The sequence below is a fragment of the Ictalurus punctatus genome, chromosome 12, assembly GCF_001660625.3.
Source record: "Ictalurus punctatus breed USDA103 chromosome 12, Coco_2.0, whole genome shotgun sequence".
Taxonomy (NCBI): Eukaryota; Metazoa; Chordata; class Actinopteri; order Siluriformes; family Ictaluridae; genus Ictalurus; species Ictalurus punctatus.
Genome location: NC_030427.2, coordinates 20641096 through 20667499, shown reverse-complemented (window position 1 = coordinate 20667499; position 26404 = coordinate 20641096). Strand labels below are relative to the sequence as shown.

At 38.0% G+C, this 26404-nt stretch overlaps 1 protein-coding gene across 1 annotated transcript; it reads right to left on the bottom strand.

The window, feature by feature from the left end:
• Window positions 1–278: 278 nt before the first annotated feature.
• On the bottom strand, window positions 279–11799 carry tent5bb (terminal nucleotidyltransferase 5Bb). Its single transcript, XM_017482461.3, has 2 exons — window positions 11411–11799; window positions 279–2063 (listed from the first exon to the last, which is right to left on the bottom strand). Exons 1-2 carry the CDS (start codon window positions 11567–11569, stop codon window positions 1050–1052), a joined length of 1173 nt encoding a protein of 390 aa, XP_017337950.1. The 5' UTR covers window positions 11570–11799; the 3' UTR covers window positions 279–1049.
• Between the last annotated feature and the right edge of the window lie 14605 nt (window positions 11800–26404).

Here is a 26404-nt window from a genome sequence, read left to right as displayed (position 1 = left end):
TGTTTAATTTAATTTACTTAATTATCATCTCATATTCATATTTTGATCTCAAACCCAAATGTCTTCAATGTACAGTGAAAATAATACAACTGGCTTTGCTGTTCCAATACTTTCAGAGGGGACTGTATATGAACCAATTCCACCGCTGCTCATCAGAAAGACAGAGATGAAGAAAAAGAAGGGGAAAGATGGATGGATTGAGATAATTATTAAAAAAAGGTCACCTAAATGCACATATAGAAAATATCTACAACAATAAAAATACACTAAAAACGGTAAACATTTCAATTCTGTTTTTATTTGATTTGATAAGAAAATGCCCTGATGCTGAAAAATAAAAATACAATTTACAATATCCCAAAGGATGAAACTGATGCATATTTTGTGTTTTGTAGTCAGTTTCAGGCACTTTGAATCACAGATATAACAATTCAATACAGGGAGCTTAAAAAATAAAATCTTTGGTTGTCACAAGCTCAAATAAGAAGGAAGTTTGAAAACAACAGTCAGACCTGAACATTAGACTTCTGCACACTCTTGTAAAATCTTGTCAGATTTCTTTTCTTCTGCTGAATGGTTGGGAGGTTGTTGTTTTTTTTTTTTAAAGTTATAAACATTTATTATATATACATACACAAAAAAAACTATATACATGTCTTGTATAACCACAAAATGAATTACATCTGAAAAAGCAAGGTAGCGAACTGCTTCAAAATTTTCTTCCTCTCACTTTCCTCATTGTTTTACACATATGTTTTCATAAAATCTCAACTTGTACAGTTAACAACAACACAGAATGGCTCAAACAAGTTTTAAAGTTACAGCAGTGTTCAGTATTTTGGTGGAGGTGGGTGACAGTACGCAAAACATTAGTTAAAAGAAAAGATATAATCACAATTATTTTTTGCTTTTTTTCTTCTTCTTCTCATCAACAAAGAATGATGTGTATGGAAAGGGATATACTCTTACAAACTGCTAAGAAATGGAATGCATTTGAAGCCATCTTTTTCTTTTTTTTTTTCATCTCACCATCTGCCTTTTCTTGTGACTCAGCTGCAGGGTAGCCATGTCCGGTATATATTTGCAGGAGAGTGCACATGAGCCACGTAGTAATTGCTAAAGTTCCCGTCATGCACATACGGTGCCGGTTGGTAGTAGCAGGTGACGTTAGAGAGAGCAGGGATGGCATTCTGTTCGGTGAGCGTGCGCAGCGCCAGTGCCGAGATGAGCGCCAGGGTCTGTCGCCGCTCATGACCCATTAGGCATACGGTGCTTTCATCTACAACATTCCGTAAAGTCACCAGGCACTTGTAGCGTTTGTGTTCCATGCCAGTAAAGTGGTTCTGAAGGTATGCCTCAAGTTTTCGTCGTTGCTCACCCACATCTGGGAAGTCAATGAAGAAGCGCGAGCACATGTAGCGTTGTAGCGTTTTCATGTGCTCCTCTGACGCTGGCCGGAATCCACGCACCAGCAGGTGGCAGTATTTCAGCAAACCGCCGCCACGGATCTCCTCGGGACTGTGTGTAGCAATAGTCTTGGACCGCAGGTGTTCCAGAGCTTCCTCAAAGTCACCGTACATGCTCTCGCCAAGCACAGTTGGGTGAAAGCTCTCAGACATGGGTGCCTCAGAGCACCGGTCAAACAGCAGCAGCGAGTCAAGACCGATTTGAAATGAGTCAACGCTGAACTCAAACTGGCGCCGAAGTTTGTCAACAAACTTTAACTCTACATTCTTGCCTGTATTGTTGGAAAGAGAGATGAGGCTCCAGCAATCTGTGTCAGTGCGCACTTTAACCAGCTTCTGCACATATGCCTCTTTGAGGGCAAGGGCGCTGAGGCGCTCGTGGTTCACTCCAGCTGGCAGGAAGTCCAGCAGGCTGGCCAGAACCACTTCCTTTACCACATCAAACGTCCTGTCATCACTCAAACTTAGGCCAAAGATCAGATCCAGGTCCTTGTAGCCTAAGCCTGTGTCCTTGTAAAGCACGTAGCTTGCAGCAGAACCATTAAGCTTCACATCACGGACTGCCACACCTCGATCCCCCAGTCTGGCCCTTACCACCTACAGAAAACAAGACAAAAGGAACAGAAACAGAAAGAGATGCAGAAAGAAACATGTATACTTCTAGATGTAAATGTGATTTCATCAGGACAACTAATATATAAATACATACACTGTGTAGATATACAAATACTGAGGGCAACCCATTTGTATTCATGCATTTGTCAGCCTGACTTTACCCCATCCATGGTGGATCACAGCAGTTACAGGGCATGTCATCTCATAGTGATCACACAAGCTTGTTTTTATGCTCAGTGTGCATTTTTCCGATTTCAGAAAACTAGTGATTTCTAGCTAGAAACAATCCAAAACACAATATTGGGACTATACTGTGCAATCCATGTCCATAATTATCTCAGGGCATAAGCTATACTTTGGTCCTACTGCTCTCTTGCTCTTGGTCATAATTCTAAATTCTACTTGCCACTGAGCATACGAGGTTTATTTTTATAAATCTAAATGGTCAGCAGACATTTGTTTACCCATGGCAATGTGTTTTAACTCATAACAAGGGTTTTATTACTGGAGTTGGTAAGCCCATGTAGCTAGCTTACAAAGAGCTCTTTAGCTTCTTTGTATTTTGCCTTTAAGTTAGCACTGAAGCATGGACTGACATGTCCTCGCGCTGCAATGTCCCGAGAAATTTCCTGGTAGATTCTTGGCCTAATTTACCATCACATAACAATGACAGTAACTTCAGAAACAACAAGAACATAACATCAAATGAAGTGATCAAATGTTTCAGATTAGAATGATGGTTGGCAATGTACAGTAAATGCAGCCTGTGTTTTCCATGCATGAATACTTTCTTTGTAATACTAAGACAATAAAAATATAAACAGCGTTAAATGTATTATGTATAAGTAAGTATATCCATAATGCAGATCCAGCGAAGATCTTACCACTGAATTCTTCCACAGTCTAGATAATTAGTCAGAGTGGTGGAAAACTGAGTCATTCACCAGTTTTCCATGTTACACGTAGACAGTTGGGGCAGCAAAATATTCACTTACTCTTCCACACACTTTTCTCAGAGACAAACATACCTCCCTGATTTGACACATATGAGAGCCATATAACTTTTCATGTGAAGCGATTCAGTTCTCTAAAAGCATGCAGATTATCCTCAGGGTATGACAAGTCACAGCTTGTCTTGGTTTAAAAGCCCCGGCAGCTTTTTCCTCTCTTGTGCTTTTTCTCTTAGTCTCTGTGTGAAATCTACAAGCACACATTTCACCCTGGTTCAAGTTAGAGTAGCAGATTTACTTCATTACATTACTTAATACAGTTTTCACACATTTATAATTGAGTTATTCTTTCAATTTGTTTACTACATTTCACTAGACAAATCTAAACTTTTTACTCACTACATGTCATAACATATACTCTATCAAATCTGTAACATTTTGGAAAATCATCATCTAATAAATCTAATTTCTAATGGACATGACAACACCAGGTGGGTGAATGACATGATATTTGTACATTTCTACTTTTAATGTGTGATTGGCTGTTTGTCAATTGTGACACACATAAAATCATTCAAGAATTCTGCCTTGAATCGAAAAAAAGACATTTAATCCATGTTATCTATATTTTGCATAATGAAATGACTATTTTACAGTTTTTATGCCGAGTAAAATATTAGAGAATAAATGCTTTTGTTACTAAGCTTTAGTTAGCTCAGCATAACCAAGACGGCGCCAGTGTGTTTGTCGACAGGCCGTCATTCTGTGTTTGCGCCGTTTATTTAGCTGTTTTTGTCTATTACTGTGTTTTTATGTGCCTGTCAGCACATAAAGTTACATCTTTAATTGCATATGATCGTCAATTTCTTCTTAACATTCGTACCTTGGTTGTAGATTACTGCCGTGAGGGTTACGATGAACGAGAACGCAGATCTACTAATCCTCTATTCCTATCTCGGCTTCAAAATTTTTAAGATGATAAATCAATTTCTTTAAGCCAAATACACTTAAATATAACAAAAATTTAACTAAAACTTGTTATATTTAAGTGTATTTGGCTTAAAGAAATTGATTTATCAACTTAAAAATTTTGAGGTAATTAGTTTCCTCAAATTTTTTGAGTTAAATAACCTTATCCGGTTTTACAGTGCAGGCTGTTCTTTGCACAGAAGGAGACAGGCGAGAAGACACGGTAAGCGTGGTGGCACCTTGGTGCAATTAAGGAGAGCTCTTCGCAATCATGCTGAGCCACTGAAATCTATCTCTGCTACCTCTCTCGCCTACATCTCTAAGGATGGATTATTCTTCTGTTTTAATACATCTGAGTGAATACCTTCGTGCCTCGTACCCGTCTGGCCATAGCATCTGGCTATGGCATGCAGATTTGTACCAGATCGAGTTTTTCTCAAATCAAGCTCACAAACCGAGGTAAACTTCGGCAACCTATATATACAAAAAGAGTTTCAAATCGTGCTCCTTCACAGAGGATGACTCAATCTATGGAACTAACCAACGTAAAGATGGCCTTGTTGAATGTAAGATTGATTTCAAATAGGACTTTTTTAATTAATGACTTCGCCTCATGGGTTACTATATAGCATATTAGTTATTTCTTATCGCATTAGAAGCAAACGTAATTTAATCGGTTAAATATTTAATCTTTTGCAAAAGCTTTTTTATACAAATTTCAAGACAATTACAAATCCATGCCCAAGAACTTTAATTAGATAATCTACTTCACACCATCTTTCACAACAAAATAACATTTTATAAATCACACTTTCAGTATATACATAGGTGAACTTAGCTATTCAATCTTTCAATGATGCTGAGAACTTCTTTTGAGAGTTTTGAAAAAGCATCAAAAGAAATTAAAATGAATGGTAATGTTCTTGGTATTCTAACAACATTGATATTGGTGACTATTATGTTCATAAATGTGTTATTTTTATACAGAAATATTGTTTTGTAACTTTAATACAGATTTAGATGGATTTCTATTTAGCTTATGTTTCTGTGAAGTTTATGTAATGTACAGTACACATAAAAACGGACCAGTGTACATTTTTGCCTCAGCTGGTATGAATTTAAACAATAGTTAAAATAGATATTCATACGTGACTAAAAGATACTTTATTAAAGCTGTATAATATTTATTCAGCAAATTTTGAATGTCGCCCCAAATAAATAATGTGTATAATAACAAAGAACAATTAAATTGTTTTGCACTCAGCCAAACTAACCACATGATTATGCTAAGATGCAAACTCAAAGTTTAAAGTTCAGAATGAGCTATTTGTCATTTCTTCTCACCATAGTGTGATGAGTGAGGAACAAAATGTGGTTCCTTCAGGACACTGTGCAACATTCACACAGGAGATCAAACAAAAACAATGGACAGCAAATAAATGAGAACAGACTGCAAGTAGATGAAATCAAACTGCACTATTCTACCACAAACTACGCTTGTATCACCATGAAAAAGAGCGTCCTATGCCGCATAACCCCGAACATACCCCTCTCACCAACCAGAGATGCCCACTACTATACATCTATTCAAAAGCATAGCTGAGGGAGACAATTACCCAGTATGCACTGTGCACATATTGTTAAACTATTAATTCATTATGTGAGGTTATGGTATTTTTGTTGTTTAACCTTTAGTTGTTTTGAACGCCAATGTTTTCTCATGCTAATTTTTAAATTAGGCTGTGTAAAAACTTGATGATTAACTTGCCATGGCAATCACAAAGAAATAATTATTGTCATGGGTATCATTACACAGAAAAATCACTTAGGCATATCTGTAAGGTTAAACTGTTCAACTCTGAGTAGAACATTTTCATAATTATCGAAGCATTCCAGCATATAGCCATGGCCAGATGATTAGGCTGTATTGCAATGGTGAGATTTAAACTGGACTGGAGAGACATCAAAAAGTGAGATTAAAAAATATACCCATATTTCATGTTATCTGTCATTTTCTCCAGTTGAGAGTTTAAAAGGACTTTTGATTGAACTGTAGCCATGCTAGGTAACACTGAGCTTGCTACCTTGCAAGTTTTGCCTAAGTCAAATGAATTTAAATTTCTTTATATGCATAATACAATATCAGATTAGTGACAATATCAGACTTTCTTGAAACTTTCTTGAAACTTTCCATATGATTTGTTTTTCAATATAAAAATTTATCTAAGCTATACCTAATCCCGGTACTAAAAAAGAACTCAATATCTACTGTACTTCATGTAGACAAGCTCTAAATGTCTTCTGATGATTCTGTAGGCCTTTTATATCTTATATCATATATCCTAGATCATGCTAACTGAGTTCGCCTGCTAGAACGAAGAGTCTGTGTCCCACACTTTCTTCATCTTTGAGGTGTAAGTGCCAGAGTAAATTTATTTATTTATTTATTTATTTATTTATTTTATTTTATTTTATTTTATTTTTTTTATGGGTTGGTTAGGTGTTCACAGAAGAGGTGGGTCTTTAGCTGTTTTTTGAAGATGGTGACTACTTATGAGATACAAATTTTACAATATATACTTTGCATGGTTTGTAAAGTATATATTTTTCCAGCTTTCACCATTTACTAACTGAAGATGTTTGGTGAACCTGAAACAAATACCACTCTTTCCCAACTCTGCATTCCCGATTTGCATTTCCAAATCGACCACCGCATAAAGTTTTAGATCAACATTTTTGCTCTACCTAGACTCCATAAAAGGTAAACAACTCTAGCCGTCTATCAGCATGTTTCAGCAAGATGATATCACTTGAATGACACACCACTCGGGGATAAGGATGCAATGGCATGGCCACAGCCAACTTAGCAACATCGCCACTTTGAAGAAGGCGACTTCCAGGTTCAGATCTCTCTACTCATGAAGCCCTCATTCAACGAGACCCTCTTGACTTATCTCAACTACCTCCCACATTCATTCCAACCACATTCCTCTATTCATCCCTCCCTTGTTCAGTCCAATGTCACAACTGGGAACTCCACCTCCTCTTTCAACTTGCACTATGAGCTACTGCCATTCGCTCTTACAGATCCCACATAAGAAAGAAGTCAAGCATACATATCACACTACAGCTGCTCTCAATTGTAAAAGTCTCATGATGCCAGTCTTGCTTCACACACAAAGGAGTCACACCAGCAGACAACGTGTTAATGATCCCAGGCACAACTAAAATTTTATCATTGCTACCCATTTACCCCTAGTAAGCTAGCTTAATTGTTCAGACAGTGCCAGGCAGAGGAGAATGCCCCCCACCCCCCATTTATTCTACATCAAAGGCAGTTTGTCCTTGCCTCTGTCACCTCAGTCTTGCTCACAAGGGGTTAAGGCACTGTCTACTCTAGGACCTCTCTGGGACAACTGTTACAGAAGCACTATAAAGTCTCACTTCTACTTCCTGTGGCCATGTCTACTCTACTTCCTCCTCAACATCATTTCATGAGCCCCTTTTGCTACCCAGATGGTGTCACTGAACACACATCTCTTGTAGAAATCAGGTTGTGTCACTCCTTCAACTACAGAACTGCCTCTCTCACACTCTTGAGTCAGGCAATCCTCCAATCTATGGGCTTATGGAAGCCAGACCTTATCAGCCTTGCTGTCCATGTGGGGTTTGAATGGACAGACAGTCATTCTAATACACTGATAATTGATTTAACTTTCACAGTCAAAAAATACTACACTTCACTACCATACTAACTTGAGTATCCATTTTCATCCTTACAATTTAAAATTCCACCTGGCTGCAATTAATCTCAAGAGGGTCTTTTGGGATTTGATCCCTTCATGCCATCTCCAAGACTTTCAGATCACACTTCCAGATATCTACTTCAAAATGGCCTCATCTCCTAGACATAATACTTCATCCTTCACAAGAGTCATTAAAGGGGGGCCTGGCTATCTAGCATTCAGGCCCAGTTTCCATCAACCATACCATTTATATGCAAAGTAAGGAACATGTTTGTATGAAAAACACATAATCTTGACAATGTACCTGTATGTGGTCCCAGGGATAAGGAGGAGGAGAAGGACAATATTATATCAGAAGCATGAACCAATCACACTAGCAGCATGAGGTCCTAGTAGCTTATTGGCAGCTTTCTAAATATTAGCCAGCCAATGTACAGTATGATCTAGGGCTGTGACAACTAATCAACAAGTTCATCAAATTTGAAAATAAAAATAGTTTGAAACAAATCTGATCTATCTATTAGCTGGTCTATGCTATGAAGTACAAAATATGTTACATCATTTAGACTAAAAACACATGGACTATGGTGGAGAATGTTACAAAATCTGTACAAACAAAGTTATATGGAAATGTTAAAAGCTGACCTCACATGGTTTGGAAGCACAGCAGTGATGGAGGAAAACACAGGGCAAAGTCTGTTAGTAGCGGTACCGCGCCGTTTATAAAAAATACACTGTTGAATTTTTACACAATATATATTTTAATATACATTATGTGAAGTCATCAAGACATCATCCTGCTGTTAAAGGTGCTGGGAGTTCATCCGAAAAAGAGTTGATTCCACAACTTAAAAGTAAGAGACAATCCAAAAGCTTTGGAGTCAATTCCACATACTGAAAATGATTAGCCTCAGTGAAACACAGGTCACATGGTAACAACAAGGATAGGAAAATCTGACAATGTTGACCTTGGTGGGACATTAAGCTAGTCCCAACAAGTTAAGGTTTTTACAAAACCTGAAGCTTGTATTACAAAAACTGAAAGATCCAAAAGGTTTCCTTTTCCTAAGTTTATTGAGGTTTAACTTCAGATTAGGTTTAGCTTTAGGCATAGCATTAATAAGCTGCATTGATAATTTTGTAAGACAAATGTGTGTGCACTGTAATGAAAAGTTCCTGTAGAGGAAAGACTGTAAAGGAATTTTTGTGTGTGTGTGTGTGTGTGTGTGTGTGTGTGTGTGTGTGTGTGTGTGTGTGTGTGTGTGTGTGTGTGTGTGTTCGTTCATGTTAGGACAAGTGATGGAAAGAGTACAAAACACACTGATGAGTAAAGTACTACTACTTTACTAATCTGAAAATTTTCTATTGTCTATTCTGATCTTTTTTTTTCTTAATTCAAAATGCCGCTGGGATTCCTACAGCCTGGAGCACCATTTTAGATATATTTAACACAACAGGCCATTGCTACCGAACATCAAAGTGACATCGTAAGTTTAAATAGCTAGCTCACTCAGCTAGCTAATGGCTTACCTGTACATGTTTCCGCAGGTTGGATGTTGAGCTGTGAAATGCTGAAATCTCCACGGAAATTGGCTCACATAATTTGCAGATCATTAACGTTAGTTTTCTTAAGCATTTAACACTGAAGATATCTGATACATTGGGCCAGGGATGCTCATTTGTATCCCCTGTCGCATACATTCTGCTGCTGAGTATTTGACGTCCAAAGTGTAGACGTTCAGCAGGACAGTGCTTTATTTTGATTGGGTCTTGAAAATTGACATGCAGTCTTTTAACTGGCCTACAGTCTTCTGTGGATAAATGCATTATTATCACTCTGTAACAGGGCTGAAGAATAAATGTAGTAAAGTTGTATAATTTACTTTTAGGAAATTCAACTATACGTAAAAGTACTGTGATTTAATCCTACTCAGAAAATTACAATTACAGTGAACCTGTAACAAGGGTACATGTAATTTCCATCCCTCTTTAGGACACAATGCATCTGAAGGGGAGGAGTACCTCTTGCTAGTCTGTATAAAAAAATGTCCCCATTCTTCACCAGTTCTAAAATATTTGTGAAATGTGTAAAGTGGTCTAATTGCAGGCATTAGACTTGGATTTAAAAAAGGGCCTATAAAACTCAATCTAAGTTAAAATTATCAGTAATGACTGTTGGCAAAATTGACTTCTGTGTACTAGAACTCTCAAATTAAGCCACCGAAAGCAGAGTACCTTGGAAATTACCACCTTTCATTCATAATGGAACTGATCCATGTTCCATGTGCAGGTTTCCATAAACTTAAGAGAAAGGAAGGAAAAGCCTCACTGAGAATATCCACTAATGCTTCATGCAGATGCTAGTACATAAAACATGCCTTGTTTGTACAGACAGGGATATTTTTCAAACCTTTTAACTCTCTTGAGTAAATAGCCCATAGGCCTCTATATATATTTTTTTCTTCGTTTAATGTGTTAATCATGGAAATTAGGCTTTCTTGTATTTGAGATGTCAAAAAGAAAAAGATCCCTGTGAATAAGAATGTTTGTTCCGTTTATAAACTATGCCTCATGAGGCCTTTGTAGTACATTGAAATATTTAAAGAAAGATTTGCTCTGGATCTCAGCATGTTACTTCACTCAGAAGAAAAAGACCTAAATCATTTTGATATTCAACTTGTCAGTTCAAAATATTTGGGAAGGGAAACCTGTATGTAAAAATATAACTATACCTAAACTTTGCTTCATTGGGGAAATGAGGAAGGGCACTACTAGGTTACTTGAGTATTTAAACATCCCAAGTGGAAGTTTCAGCTCTGAAGAAAGCTTGGGTCTCTTGCATAAACATGTTCTTTTTATAAGAGAGAATGCAAACAGTAGCTTCTTGAGCTGCGCCCTGGGAATCACAGGTGGTAAATCTATTAAGGAAGAAAGTGATTGTGCTGAAATGTGCCCAAGAACAATAAAGCCTAATCCTGTAAAAGGCAAGATTTCTCTGATTTATTGTATATTATTTTGATATAAAGGAATCAGATGCCCTTTTTATTTATTTATTTATTTATTTATTTATTACAATTTAATGCAATCTGAAAGATCAATGTGAAAACATGAAACATCTCGGTTGTCAAAATTCCACTGTGGAATTTAAAATGAATCATTTTGCTTAATGCACTTTGTGTTCTACATGTGAAAATAAGGCTTTTCAACATCAAATGAAATGGGTTTGTATCCCCATATACTTGTTTTGCTTAAATTGTGGTAGTTTTTGATCCTCGCAAAAATAGCAGCAATAAAACACACACACACACACACACACAAATTACTGCTATGCCTGCACCTAAATCTAACCCTAACCTTAACCTCAGGAACCAAAAGTCTCATTTAGTTGTATTTTTTAAGCTGCAGGGTTTTTTCTGTTTTATTTGTTTAATAAATGCTATTTGTTAAATAAAGCAGACTCATTTGTAAGGACCAGAGCAAGCTCATAATTGTCAGATTAAATGTATACAGTTGTTCAATATTGAGTGTAGGACAATCTCCAGCTTCATGAGTGGTAAGAGTGCAACTGTGTACTGTGCAGTAGATACTTCAGAAGTTTGAAGTGTGGAAAATAAAGTGTAGTGTAAACGTATGCAGTGCGTGCGTGCGTGTGCGTGCGTGTTACCTGCACGATCTGGCGTGGGGAAATGGAGAGGGTTGGGAAATTGCCGCGGCCGTGGATGGGAACACTTTCCCCGAGGATGGAGTCCAAACGCTGCACCTGCTCCCACGACAAGACGCAAAAGCGCCGACTCTGCTCTTGTGTGTCCTCGCGCGATGTCATGGCGAAGTTTATCCCGGGATTAAAAAACAACAACAACAATACAGAGCTACGAGTCTCTATCGTTAGTGTACGATTGCCTGAACGTGTCTACTAAATGAGCTGACAATCTGCTATCATAGTTCAATCAGACACAGAGCCTAGGTAACGGTTTGGTTTTTTGCACTCGTCCTGTCTGAGACGTTTACTCCAGAGCACAGGCGGATTTAAGTGAGGAGGGATGAGTCTGCGCAGCCCAATGGGTTAGACCGGAGGTTTATGAATAATTACACACATAGTCGTCGTGGCCACGCCCACTTTGCCTACGCCACAGAGAGAGGTGCAGCGATTGGTTCCTGTGGCAATTTACTACGCGTGTGGGGGCGCGCGTGCGTGTGTGTGTGTGTGTGTGTGTGTGTGTGTGTGTGTGTGTGTTGGGGACCAAATGACATTTGGCTGGTCCATTTGGCTTTTTAACTTGTGTGATCCGAAAGTCTAGGAAAAGTCATGAAGGGATCAAATTAAAGACCTTCTTGAGATTATTCACAGACTTTTAAATTGTAAGGATGAAAGTGGAGACTCCAGTTAGTGTGGTAGTGAAGACATGGCTTTAATCTTTTTTGACTGTGAAAGTTCAGTCACTTATCAGTGTATTAGAATGACTCTGTCTGTCCATTCAAACCCTAAAAGAACAAGTTGGAAGCACACAACTGTATAGAATGTCTCTGTAAGAAAGGGTGATTAAATCTGGAATGGGATGTCCAACAAATACATATGGGTGAGATGGCAGGTGTCCATGTAGTTTTGGCCATATAGTCTAATGATAATTATAATCTCATGTATAAGCTATAGGTAGAACAGACTTTCAAGAGAATCCTTACAGAAAGGATTTTAATTTAAAACATGCAGGTAAAATTACATTTTTACACTTTTTTTCATGTGATGTAAAAAAACAAACAAATAAATATGTGAAAATGCATGTGGGGAAAAAACACCACAAACCACTTCCATGTGAATGTCAGCAAAACATTTTTTTTTTTCCTGTAAGGGAGGTACGGGAGAAGCTTTTCAAACAAAGAAAGAGAGGAACCTGGCACTGATAGACTGATATGTGAGGAGGCATTCTTTTGAGATGATGATAAGAGACCAAATGTGTATGGGGTGAAGTATCACTGACAACTGTAGCTGTCCTGGTCATGTAATGTTACATGACCTGCATCACAATGCTAATAGCAATCCAGGCCTAAGGGATAAAAGGTACTTCTTATCGACTCTTACTGAGCATGAGCAATGTAAAATTCTTTATCAAGGGGTTGCAGTTTCACAGAGTAAAGTCAAAAGGAGAGTCTTTGGAGGAAAAAAGAACATAAATATAGAGAAGGTATCAAATCTTTCCAAAACCAACACACATACAGCAGAGACAAGAGACAGTAAATAAGGAATGATCCAATGTCAGCCTATTTATTCCTCTTTAATAGGTGTTTACACTCATTCAAGAAAAGCAGAGGAGGTGAGACTCAAAAACAGACGCTTCTGGTTACTTGACTTTTGCTTTCCTTGGCATTTTGGATGAAACCTGCTTTGTGTAAGGAAAGCCTGTCAAAGTAATGTTATTATAGCCAGTAAAACTTGGTAGGCATGAGACACTGAATATTTATTTGCACAGTATTCTTTGGTGTATTGTAACACTGCCAGGATTTGCCACTGCACATGATGTGCTTTCCACCTCTGCTTCCAAAAAGTTCTTTTCACTGTATAAGAATGGCATAGAGATTTCACTAAACACCTAGCTCGCCAAACTCTCTTTTATAAAGTAGGCTACTTGCATTCTTGTATATAACATGGCCTATAAATGTGGACTAGGACTCTGAGGACTCTTATTTATTTAAAACATTTGCATGTGGTATAAGACCTCCATGCACAAGACCATAAGCAGAAGATAAGCATAAGCATAAAATCAGCCCTTCACATGAGCCTTAAATCTTGAGCATCTGTTTGCAGACTTTGAGGCACCAAGCCAATTACAGCTCATGGTTGTTTGCTGAGATCTCACTGATCTGTGAACAATGGATGATCCTTCACAGATTCACAAACCTCTCAAAAAACTCACTGATCTAGACCACTGGCCAAAACATGGTGGCTGGCCTACAAAATGAAAGCCCCTTCCCTCAGCTGATAACTTTGGGGAAAACAGGCACCAAGGACAATCAACATAGGCTTTCCTCTCTTACCCAGTTGACTTTCTTTAATAACGGTCCTTATCACACCTTTGTCACACCAACTGAATCAGGACACCTCATATATTTCATATATATATATATACTAATCTGAAAAACTCCCTGAGATACTATGAAACCTTGCACCTCTACATGGTCAAATAGTGCAATTGTGTAACAAGGAAAATTTGTTACACTTAATGTTGTTAAATGTTGTTGAATGTCCCCCAGATTTGTTATACCGAGAAATCTGAAAGCTTTTGTAGGGAAGACTTTCCTCTTGGTGGAAAATTTAAGCTCCTTCCGTACAAACTGTCAGGTTGTTGCGTATTGTTTGCATATTCTGTATATTCAAATTGCCTTAAATAGACTCAGTATATGAGATACAACGGAACAAAATACAACAGGAAAAAAAAAATTTTGTTCGATCCAAAGGCCCATTAATGATTATCTCATAAAATGCCAATGAAAACTACAAGACATTCATAAATCTTCAGTAGCCTAATCACTTTATCCTGGTCAGGGTCACGAGGGGAAGGCAGTCCATTGCAGGGCATCACAAGCACACATTCACACATATATTCAAATGTTTTTGGAGGGGGTAGGATACCCACATGGACAAGGGGAGAAAATACTAAAGACATAAATAAAGACGCTGAAGCTATGAAATAGCAACTACAATAAAGTTTATGCAAATTATTCAAGTACATCATGTTTTTCTAAAAGCCAAAGTAGACATAACATACGCTATGCTTCAGTTGTCATTATACGCATCATCCATTCATTCTGTCATTCATTTTTTCATTTGTTTATCTTCAGTAATCATTTTATGCTGATCAGGTTTGGGATGGATCTAGAGTCTATCCTGGGAACACTGGGCCTGAGATGTGAATACACCCAGGATGGGCCTTTATTCACATAATGTAAGCAATACAATAATAATGCATTCAAAACAGCAGCTTGTGTCTATTAAATATCTATTTAGCAATGCTTCAGGTGTTTTAGGTAATGGCATTACCTCTGCCTGTTTTTGCTGTGTGAGTAAAAAAAGTTGTGTTTGACAGATATCCATCAAGATTCTCATGTGGATTGCAATGCTTTCCTTGCCACTGATGCAGGTGACAAAAATAGAACAGACAGAACTGATCAACAGTCCACTGATTAATACTTGCGGTTTCATAGCCTTTAATTGTCAGAGAATCTCCACAGTAAAAATAAGGAAAAAAAAGAAAGAAAGAAAAGACATAAGAAGACGACGACTTATTACATGAAATTACAAGACACTGCCCTTTTAATATGCTGTAGTTTACCATCAGATAAAGATTAGACACTATTTTCTATAATTAAAGATTTCCATTTTCACCATAGTCCAGCTGCACTGCTCCACTGATGTTGTATCCAAATTTTCCTTCCTCTGTGGCATTACGACTGTTTGTAATGGAAAAATGAAATGAAAACATATTCTACATAAATGGTTGACATGAAATATTACAGCCTTACATGAACTTATATTATCTGAGGCTTGTAAGAAATGACAAACTTCATCTGCTTAAATTAGCCTTCACTTCACCCTAGTCACAAACACTAAAGGGACTTCTTTCCTGTTCACTCAGCATTTTTGTGTCTGAGGGTCAATAAATCCACATATAGCATATTTTATATTCTATTTTAGTGTAGTACATTTATGTTTGGTAATAGTTCTACCTCACGTCTGCCATGAAAGGAGGACCCCAAGACAGAAGTCAAGCCCCTAAAACTGCTTACTGCTGGTTTGCTGCATAGTATGAAATTATTAATAACTGAATAAAATGGTCATTGAGTGTATTGTAGAGCATGTGATCATAAAGTGGTCTCAATAGGCTTAAACATGCTTTGTGGCTCTCATAGCCATGTGTGTTTTTGTGTGTGTTACTGAGCCTTAGTTTCTAGTTTTGTATTTTTTGTATGGTCTTATAAACTCCTGGTTTTGACTATTTACTGTACTATGGATTACACTTGTGTTATGTTTCCTAGTGCTCTGTTATGTGTTATGTTATTGCTTATGCTCTGACCACTTCCTGGAATAAGGATAATGATTCATGGATTCATCCTTAAAGTTCAAATTAATTTAAGAACAGTTCATTGTTTTAAAGGGAGATTTCTGGATTTTTATTAGATTATTTTTATTAAATATGTGTTAAATACATATGATAAAACACATTTTGGCAGTGTCATGTTTGCTATTCATAATTTATATATATATATATATATATATATATATATATATATATATATATATATATATATATATATATATGTAACAATTATAATAATACATTATATTCATGAAACTCTTGCTTTTCCAAGTTTATACATCAACAGTTTTATAGCACAAAGAAGTGCTGAATCACGCATAATATTGTTGCACTACAGATTTCAGCACCGTTTCAGCTGGCATTAGTACCTTATGATCCCATACCTGGCAGCCCCACTGGCTTCAGAAAGAACAAAGGCCACATGCTGCCTGTTACACACTACACCAAAAATTAAGCACAGATGTTAGACAGTTGCAGTTGGCCCAAAATGATCTTTTATAGCCACATAAATTTATCACAAGCAGTTGTGTTTGAAGTGAGGATAAGAGCCATGCATCGTATCGCTGACATACCACAGAGCTTTGAAGTCAATCCTATAATTTTTGAAAAGAGATATCTGATAGGTTTTACTTAAAGTTGCATTCTTTAAAAATCTTGCTGTGACTTATTTGCATATGTACTGTATATAGAAGAAGATTAAGAGGAAGAAATTATGAAGTTCACAGCTTTGGTGCAGTTTCGCTGAAATCAACATAACTCACATTAATTGAAACCTAAATGGAAACTGCGGTTTATCAAGGGGTGGTCTATTCACTGCAGGCCCACTTTCTAAAACTTAAAACCCTATAATTTTGTCTCAAAGCCTCTATTCATTCATTATGCCTATTTGGAAATGCACACCATCGCACATCCATACCTGGAGATGGGAACAATGGTAATTTGGATTAATTGCATCGTCCAGCCACAAAAGCAATTTCGGGAGCCTTTGAGGTTATTTGTTTTTAATTGTAATTTATTTGTTTAAAATATTTCTTACTTGTCTATTCTGCTGGATATATAGACACATTGGCAATACACTTTTTATTGATAAGGAAACTATGCTTTGAGTGGCACATTACTTGGATGCCTCATGATGCCTCAGTGGCACATTACTTGGATTACTTTAGTGCCTCATGGTGCTTAAGAGGGGTGTGAAAGCCTCCACATTGCTCGAGACCACAGCATGCTGACAGCTTACTTTTCCTTCAGCTAATGAGCCTGCATGAAGCTCAGGACACGGCATTAATATCTTCCTCACCATTCGTATTTTGCTTCCCTTAATCTTCCTTATCTAGATAACCTTTCATGTCTCCACAGCTATAAGTCTTACAGCTGTCCTTTCAGGTTTCCCCAGTGAAAAGTATATTATGTAACAATTCCACACAAGGGAAATAAACAGAAACAACTGACACACAAAATGCCATTCATCATAGCATGAAAGACTAAACCTATTATTACAGCGCAACAAAACAGACCAACAAAGATTGTTCAGAGGAGATCTGGTTCCCGTCATCAGACTTTGTCAAATAGGAGAGGCACGTTGAGCACGTTTCTCAGAAGAGAGTACAGTTATATGTCAGGGTCAGGTAGGTGGGGCTCCCTAACAAGAAAACACATAACACATACCCTGGAGACTGATTGCTCCATTTTGGGGTTTAGAACGTGTCTTAAACTGTTTGTCAATGATTAATTAAACAATTAACTTCTCGACCATTAAACCCTATGTTTAGGCTTCTTTGTTACACATTAAAATGAAAAAAAAAAAAGTATATGAAATCATACATCATTATTATCTGTACAGTTTTCTTTATAATTTTCTAAAGTGCTGGGATACATGCGATCCAAAAGTGCTGGGATACATGCGATCCAAAAACTTTTTATTACTACTTTGCTTCTTGGAAACTTCTGGAACTCCTTGGAAGTATTAGATTTGTTTTACAGACACAACTGTATAGATAATAATAATAATAATAATAATAATAATAACAACAACAACAACAACAACAACAATAATAATAATAATTTCCAGAGTTTCTAAGTGCTACAGTAAGTGTGTATCCAAAGCATATTATGACTAAGTCTACAAGATAAAAGAACCTCTTCACTATGAGTGTTCTGTTGTGGAACAAACACTGAGCAGAAGAAAACCTGAGCTCTCTAACAGCCCAAAGATACCAGTAAAGGGTTATGAAAGAATAGTGAAATTTGAGCAACAGTTGACCAGGAGGAAATAGTCTATGCCAAGATTTTCCTAGAAGTGCTTTCCCAGTCCCCAAGACATTTTGGAATTCTATCACAAAATAGCTCTGAAAGCCAAAGGTACGTTAATCACAGGGTGTGAAGGAGTGCCGAGAGGAAAAGCCCAAGATTTTTTCCTGCCTCTCTTTAACTGCACAAGGCAATGGCTTCCCCCATTTTACACACATACGCACACACACACACACACACACACACACACACACACACACACACACACAGACACACACACACACATACATATTTAGGGCAGGTCTACGATCACAGTTTCTATCAGAATGCTGATAAGGCTTCGTGACACTGGATTTTTACAAGGGACAGGAAGAAAAATGAGATAACAGGAAGACCAAACATTATTTCTTTATAACAGGGAAAACAGAAGCAGGGAGCAAATAAAAGCTTGGTCCATAATAAGTTAGAGAACTTGTGAAATATAAGGTATTATCTTGCTTTTGCTGCATATTATTTGATTGCAGAATCTCTTTGCAGACATAAAACTAACTATCCACTTACAAAGACGAGCATCCACAAATCCACACATCCAAAATATTTTTCAGACAAATACTCCAGAAAGACAACCACCCTGTCTTGGAAAAAGCAATGCACTCTATCCATGTGTCCTTGTTGATGAGAGAGATCAGAGGGGAATGACCAGACTGGTCTGAGCTGACAGTAAGTCTATAGTAACTCAAATAAGCACTCTTTACAACTATGGTGAGCAGAAAATCATCTCATTGTGCACAAAACATCAATCCTTGAGGTAGATGGGCTAAAACTTCAGAAGATCACATCAGCTTTCACTCCTATCAGCCAAGAACAGGGATCTGAGGCTATCACAGGCACAGATGATGTGGTCGCCTGCTGTTGTAGTCCATCTACCACAAGGTTTGATGTTGAGATGCTTTTCAATGCTTTTTCTTTTTAAACCAATCTGGCAATTTTCCTCTGCCCTCTCTTATCAACAAGCCATTTCCACCCACAGAACTGTCACTCATTCAGAGGGGTTTTTTGGGGGCGGGGGTGGTTTTTTCACACCATTCTGTGTACACTTTAGAGACTGTTCTGTGTGAAAATCCCAGGAGATCAGCAGTTTCTGAAATACTCAAAGCAGCCCATCTGGCACGAACAACCATGCCACAGTTAAAGTCACAGAAATCACACTTTTTCCCCATTCTGATGTTTTATGTGAACATTAACTGAAGCTCTTGATCTGTATCTTCATGATTTTTTGCATTGCGTATATTGCATCTGTGACAGCTGTCTAATAAACCTGCTGCTGTCGGTGTCATTAATGTTAATCAAACAACAAAAGACAAAAAGAAAAATCACTCACTCATTTGACTGAATAACTTCAGTAAATTTAATAAGAATCACTGTATATGTCATACAGTGAAGTCTATTTTATTTTACATTTAATTGCTTTATTCAATTTCCATAGTATTACTTACTTGAATACTACTGATAGACCTACCTGAGAAAATGTATCGTTATCGTGAAATAAGATTGTAGTAATATCACCCACCCCTAAACATTAGCATTTGGTGATTCCAGTCTTACATTTCACAAGTAAAATGTGAAATGTACTTCTTAATGTAGTAAATATCATGAACCCTGCTGATAGGGATTTATTTATTTATTTATTCATTTTAGGTATTAAGATGAAAAAAGTTACAAGAATAGAGCTGTGTTGTCATTCATAGACAGATTAAAAGCAGTAATAAAGCATGAAGCTTGTTGTTATGACATGCTGCTAAATGTAACTGTACTCTGTCCTCTCTCTGCCTCTCTCTCAGCCTATATAACTGTGGGGGAGAAGCATCAAATAATTGTCAACTCGAACTGGAGGACACAATATAGTGTGATACAATAACAAAACAGGTCCATTTGTATTTTCATACACTTGTAATATAATAAAATTTATACATATACCTCTATAGCACTTTTTTCTTTGAAGCCATTTTTTGATTGGAAACTAGTTGAGGTACTGATGACATGAACTAAAAATATTAAATGGCAATGGAAGCTGTAATAGTAGTATTTTTTGTTACATTTATGTTGCCATTGGTTTGTGAAGGTTAAAATGTTAATTTAACAGCTCAGTTTTTACAATTGCAATTTTTTTTTTCAGTTTAATTACTTTCTGTATGAATGGGTGTGTGAATGTGTATGTGATTGTGCCCTGTGATGGATTGGCACCCTGTCCAGGGTGTACCCCGCCTTGTGCCCCATGCCTCTACGGATTGGCTCCAGGTTCCCCGCGACCCTGAAGAATAAGCGGTACAGAAGATGGATGGATTTAATTACTTTCTGGACTCAACTCGGACTCCGCTATTAAGGACACGGTCATGAGTCCAACTCGGCCCCTTTTGGACTCAGACTCATACTAAATCGGTTAAGGACTTGGTCTCGACTCAAACTCGACAAAGGTGGACTTGGACACAACACTACATATTAGGGCCCTGATACCTGATCATCACTTTATGTCTCCAGATGGTTCTAGTAACAGCTTTCATTGCTTCTGTGGCCTCCAGTGCCTGGAGTGCAACCCAATCAAGTCTCTTTGGATGTGCAGCCTTCTAATTTGCAGCAACTTTCCAATACAATTAGTTCCACATGGTACAACATTCCGACACAACACATTCAGCATCCTATATAACCCACATTTAGGTGAATTCCCTCTGTTCTGATCAATGTAACTAACACACGTACAGTTCATCTACAATATTTACATATAGATTTCAGTTAGAAAATAACTTACATCTAGCAAATTGCCAAATCTTGCATTAAGTAACCTAACACAGCTTGTGGGTGTGCAGACAGGAATGAGTGAAAATCCCCAAATCCAGGTGTACCAAACTCATAGCATACAAGTACACCCAAGAATAATTATTCCTGTAATCACTGACAAGAAGCTTCAACACAGTCTGCAAAAAGACACATGAGATAAAGACCAAGTTAACAATTGAGAATAAAAGGAGTTGTGGGAGCTGCTTTTGGAGGAGATAAAGTCAATGATAAATACAGACCTACTCCACTATGACACATGAACGCTGCATGTGTACTACCTGTGGACTTACAGTGCTTATCACAGTCTGGTCCATAAGTATTTGGACAGTGACACAATTTTTGTATTTTTCTCTCTGTACACCGCCACAAAGGATGTGAAATGAAGGAATCAAGATGTGATTGAAGTGTAGACTTTCAGCATTAATTCAAAGGCATTAACAAAAATATTGCATTAACCATTTAGGAATTACAGCCATTATTTTCAGAGTCTCTCTATTTTTGCAGGCTCAAAAGTAATTGGACAATTGAACGATGAGCAGTTTCATGGCCAGGTGTGGCCTGTTTCCTCATTATTTCATGACAAATTAAGGAGACAAAAGGTCTGGAGTTGATTCCAGGTGTTGATTTTGCATTTGGAAGCTGTTCATGGGAACTTTTACTATGCAGTCCAAAGAGGTGTCGATGCAAGTGAAGGATGTCATCATTAGGCTGAAAAAACAAAACAGACTTGTCAAAGATATGGAAGAAATTTTAGGAGTGACCAAATCAAGAATTTGGTACATTCTTTAAAAAAAGGAATGCAATGGCAAGCTCAGCAACACCAAAAGGCCTGGAAGAACACGGAAGAAAACTATATGGATGATTGCAGAATTCTTTCCTTGTTGAATAAAAACCCCTTCACAACATATAGCCAAGTCAAAAACACTCTGGAGGAGGTAGGCATATCATTGTCAAAGTCTACAATCAAGAATGTAAATACAGACAGTTTACCTCAAGATGCAATCAAAAACAGAATCAAAACAATCAAAAACATAAAGCCCAGATTAGACTTTGCTTAAAAAATAAATTAATTTTAAAAAAAAACCCTGACAAGTTCTGGTACAAGATTAACTTGTATCAGAATGATGGGAAGAGAAGGGTATGGAGAAGGAAAGGAAGGGCTCATGATCCAAAGCAAAGCACATCATCTGTCAAACAGGAGGAAGTGTTATGGTTTGGGCATGTATTGCTACCAATGGAACTGGCTCACTGGTGTTCATTGATGGTGTGACTGCGGATAGAAGTAGCAGGATGAATTCTGAAGTGCATAGAGCTATACTTTCTGCTTTGATTCAGTCAAATGCTGCAAAACAGATAGGACGGTGCTTCACAGTACAGATGGATAATGACCCAAAACATACCGCGAAAGCAACCCAAGAGTTTCTTAGGGTAAAGAAATGGAATGTTCTTAAAAGGCCGAGTCAGTCACCTGACCTCAACTCAACTGAGCATGCTTTTCACTTACTGAAAACAAAACTGAAGACAGAAAGACCTACATACAAGCAGCAACTGAAGGTAGCTGCAGTAAAGGCTGGCAAAGCATCTCAAGGGAGGAAACTAAGAATTTGGTGATGTCCATGTCCAAGGATTTGCATACAATTATTAAAAATAATCTTAATATTTATAATTATGGTAGGTTGTCCAATTACATTTGAGACAATGAAAAGGGAGGGACTCTAGAAAAAAAAAACGGTTAATGCAATATTTTTGTTAAACCCCTTGAATTAAAGCTGAAAGTCTACAATTCAGTCATACTTGAATTGCTTCATTTCAAATCCATTGTGGTGGTGTACAGAGACAAAATAGTTATGGACTTGACTATATAAAAAATGGCAAGCATTTCTTATTGGCCATGCTAAAACTAAACACTATTATTTGCTGACTGTACAATGTGCTACCTGGGGCATAGTTAGTTGCCTTTATATAAAGTAAAAGTGGACTTCCTGATCAAACAGAGCATCTTGGTTCTGGTGGAGGAGCTAGAACTGTCCCATAGGACTGGCTGAGAATGCTTGGATCTCTATACTTTTTCTCCTCTCCCCCTTGGAAGACAGTGGCAGGTATAACAAACTACCCACTACAGTATAGTGGAGCCAGGGGTGAACTGATAGGGTAGCAGAGCAATAGAAGAGCAGTTGATGTACTAAAATACACAGAGTTTAAGAGACACTGTAGTTAACCACTGTACAACTACAATTGCACACACACACACACACACACACACACACACACACACACACACACACACACACACACACACACACACACACACACACACACACACACACACACACACACACACACACACACACAAATGGCTACTGTGCCATATTTTGGTTATCTGTAAGTAAAAGTTATAATAATAAAAATAGTTCTATTTCACCATATAATGTCAATGTCTCCATGCCACAAACTTCCAAACAAATAATATTTGCAATAAATACCATAGATACCATAGTCATACACCTAACCATTATTCTGCTTGCCTCATACACACAGCAGACCTCGTATACACCTTATGGAGTTATCTGTCTAACAGTTTGTGAATACAGTCTAAGCTAGAGGCACTCTGTCCTCCAAAACTGGGCATTGATTTCCTTCATCTCCTATCATCATTTCTTCAGTGGTGGTGTATGTAATTTTCATTCTTTACCTTCAAAACTCCATATTTGCTGCCTTGAGTTGGGTTCCCTTGTCATCCTGCTAACCTTGTTTTCGATCATTTATAATCGTGCACCGTCCATGTGTTAGCTACAAACTGTTCTTGTTGCTCAGTACAGCACTCACCTCACAGTCTCTCTACTAGTGCACTCTTCCTTTTGTTCATTTGAGTTCATTTGAGTTTTTCACATTGCCTGTCACATATGTGCCATGAGCATTGCTGAATGATCTTCCTTCACTGGACTGTTCCCTTCACCACTAAGCTTGCTCAGGGACTCAGAGCCTCTGCAATATTAAGCTCCATCAAGTTTGCCTACATGAAATCTCTTCTTGGAAAGATGCAATATCGAAAAGTAGACCTCACTGATTAGAACAAAGGGTTCTATGCAAATAATGTATACTCATATTCTACTCATTTATAGCATATAAAGGCAGCCAGCAAGTTACCAGCAAGTAAGTAGCAGTAAGTTGAGTTTGGCACCATCATTCAGTCCTTAACAGGCTTATAAAACTAGATAATATATATTTAATTGGATGTGGGTACATACAAACATGCACAGAGGGCTGACACAGAGAAGGCTAGCTACTATGTGGTTGGGCTGTTCACTGTGGTGTCAGTATGAATGTGAGGTAAATGGTCCTTTTAGGGTGAAAGGTGAAAAAGTTGAGCTGGGCTAAAGAGCGGATAGTAAATTGTGATGAAAAGTTGTGACATGGGCCTTTAGCGGACCAAACAGTAAGCTCCAGGCACAGGAATCACCCTTTTGACTGCGACACATCTAAACTCTTTTTCTAAAGATCTCATTAAATGCCCTGGCACCTCCTCTTGTACTGTATTAACTAATCATTCAATCCATTAAGCAGCCCAGAGAAGCAACAGTAGTATAGTAGTATGAGTAGCCCTTGGATCTCCCCCCATGATCAGCCACAGCAGAGGAGCTAACAGAAGAATTACACAGCATGCCTGGGCTTGTATCGGTGTGAGAGCTGAGAGATGTGAGAATAAGAGACGAGTGTGTGCACGCAACAGTGATAAAGGGCAGTCCCAAAAGCTTAACCAAAGTAATCTGGGATAATATGAGCTAACCCTTTCATTTAGCAGTACTGGCACTGAGTGAAGTATTTAATTATCTGAGAATAGTGTAAATTTCTTAGGTCAGATGTAATTTAGTCTTCACTTCTCACCTGCCCTGAGGTTTTCCCTCAGAATTCCACCTATTTCACTCTGAAACTACCACATTTATATACTACATTCTATCTTTGGCTAATAAAAATTCTGTGGTTTCACACAATGCTGACACAGTGGGTAGCATTGCATATCCCGATCTTAGGTTACGGTCTGTACGGAGCTGTACATATTTTTCATGTGTCACTGTTGATTTCTGCTGGGAAAACATGCCAGTAGGTGGATTGGTGATGCTAAATTATAACTAAATGTAAATGAATTCTATATCCACACTGGACATTACATCTCCATGCCAACACAGTATGCTTCTTCATTACATATTCATCATCTATCAAACCCTCCCTGTCTCAGAATTGCCCTTTCATTGCCCATGAGATTGCATCATTGACCTCTTTCCTGGCTCCTCACCGCCATGCAGCAGAGCATACCCCTTGTCATTCCCAGTAAGTGTCACACACACCACCGACCCCACCCCCCCCCGCACCACCACCACCACCACCACCACCACCACCTCTTCAGCCATTTCTGAGAAAGGATGAGGGGTTTCAGACAATATTGTAAATAAAGGCTTTAAACCCTGTAACTGTGAAATACAGGTACACACTCCTTCTAGTTCATTCATCCCATGAACAGGTGAGAGGAGCAAAAATATTCATGAAGCTAGACCAGTGCAGTACATATAACCTCATTCTTATCAGGGAATGGGGTGAATGGAAGATCATGTACATTACTAGATATGAATATTTAGTCATGTCTTGTGGTCTGGTTAAGCACTCCATTAATTCCTTAAATAGTTTGTTATTGTCTACCTTGACAACATTCTCTTTTTCTTCCCCTCAGAAATCAACGTTAACCAGAGGTGCTTCAGAAACTACTGGAGAACCCCTTCTACATCAAGCTCTAAAAATGTAAATTTCACCAACCATCCATCAAGTTCCTAGGGTACATCCTGGAGGAACATGGGATTCAGGCTCGAGACTGACATGATAAAGGTGGAGACAGTAACATCATGGCCATAATCCAGGACAACCAAGGCACTACAGAGGTTTCTGGGGTTTGAAAACTTCTATTGATGATTCATAAGAGGATTCAGCACCATGGCAGCCCCTCTAATGTCACTCCAAAAAGGAAAGCCTAATTATCTTAAGTTGAATGAAGTAGCCCTCCAGAAATTCCAGAAACTCACAATATTCCAATGCATTCTAGGCTATCAAGCCCCACTATTCCTGTGGTCTGGAGAACCCACCAAAGTACAAGCAGTCAATGAATAGGAGGGGTGGACAAACCTGAGAAGCAGCACATATCTAACTCCAAAGAGCCATCTGCAGGTAGAACCTCAAAGCCTACAAAAATCACTGGCCTCACCCACAACTGCACCCAAGTAGGTGATGGAGCAACCAGATTTTCTATCATATGGACTTTGGGTACAGTACAATTGGTGTGGTGGGGTTCTTAGGGGTCCCACCCAGAAAATTACGTAAGTCTCTCTTGCCAGAATGCTAACTCCTTCATCATCCATCATACACTTTCAGCAAGCGCACAAAGGTGAAGCATTGTCCTGAGTCAAAGCAATGCCCATGGCAATATAAGGCCATTTTTA

Coding starts and splice junctions, on each gene's coding strand:
- tent5bb (XM_017482461.3), bottom strand. CDS start 11,569: ATGACATCGCGCGAGGACACACAAGAGCAGAGTCGGCGCTTTTGCGTC. Junction 2,064..11,410: donor CCCCACGCCAGATCGTGCAG/GTAACACGCACG, acceptor TGTTTTCTGTAG/GTGGTAAGGGCCAGACTGGG.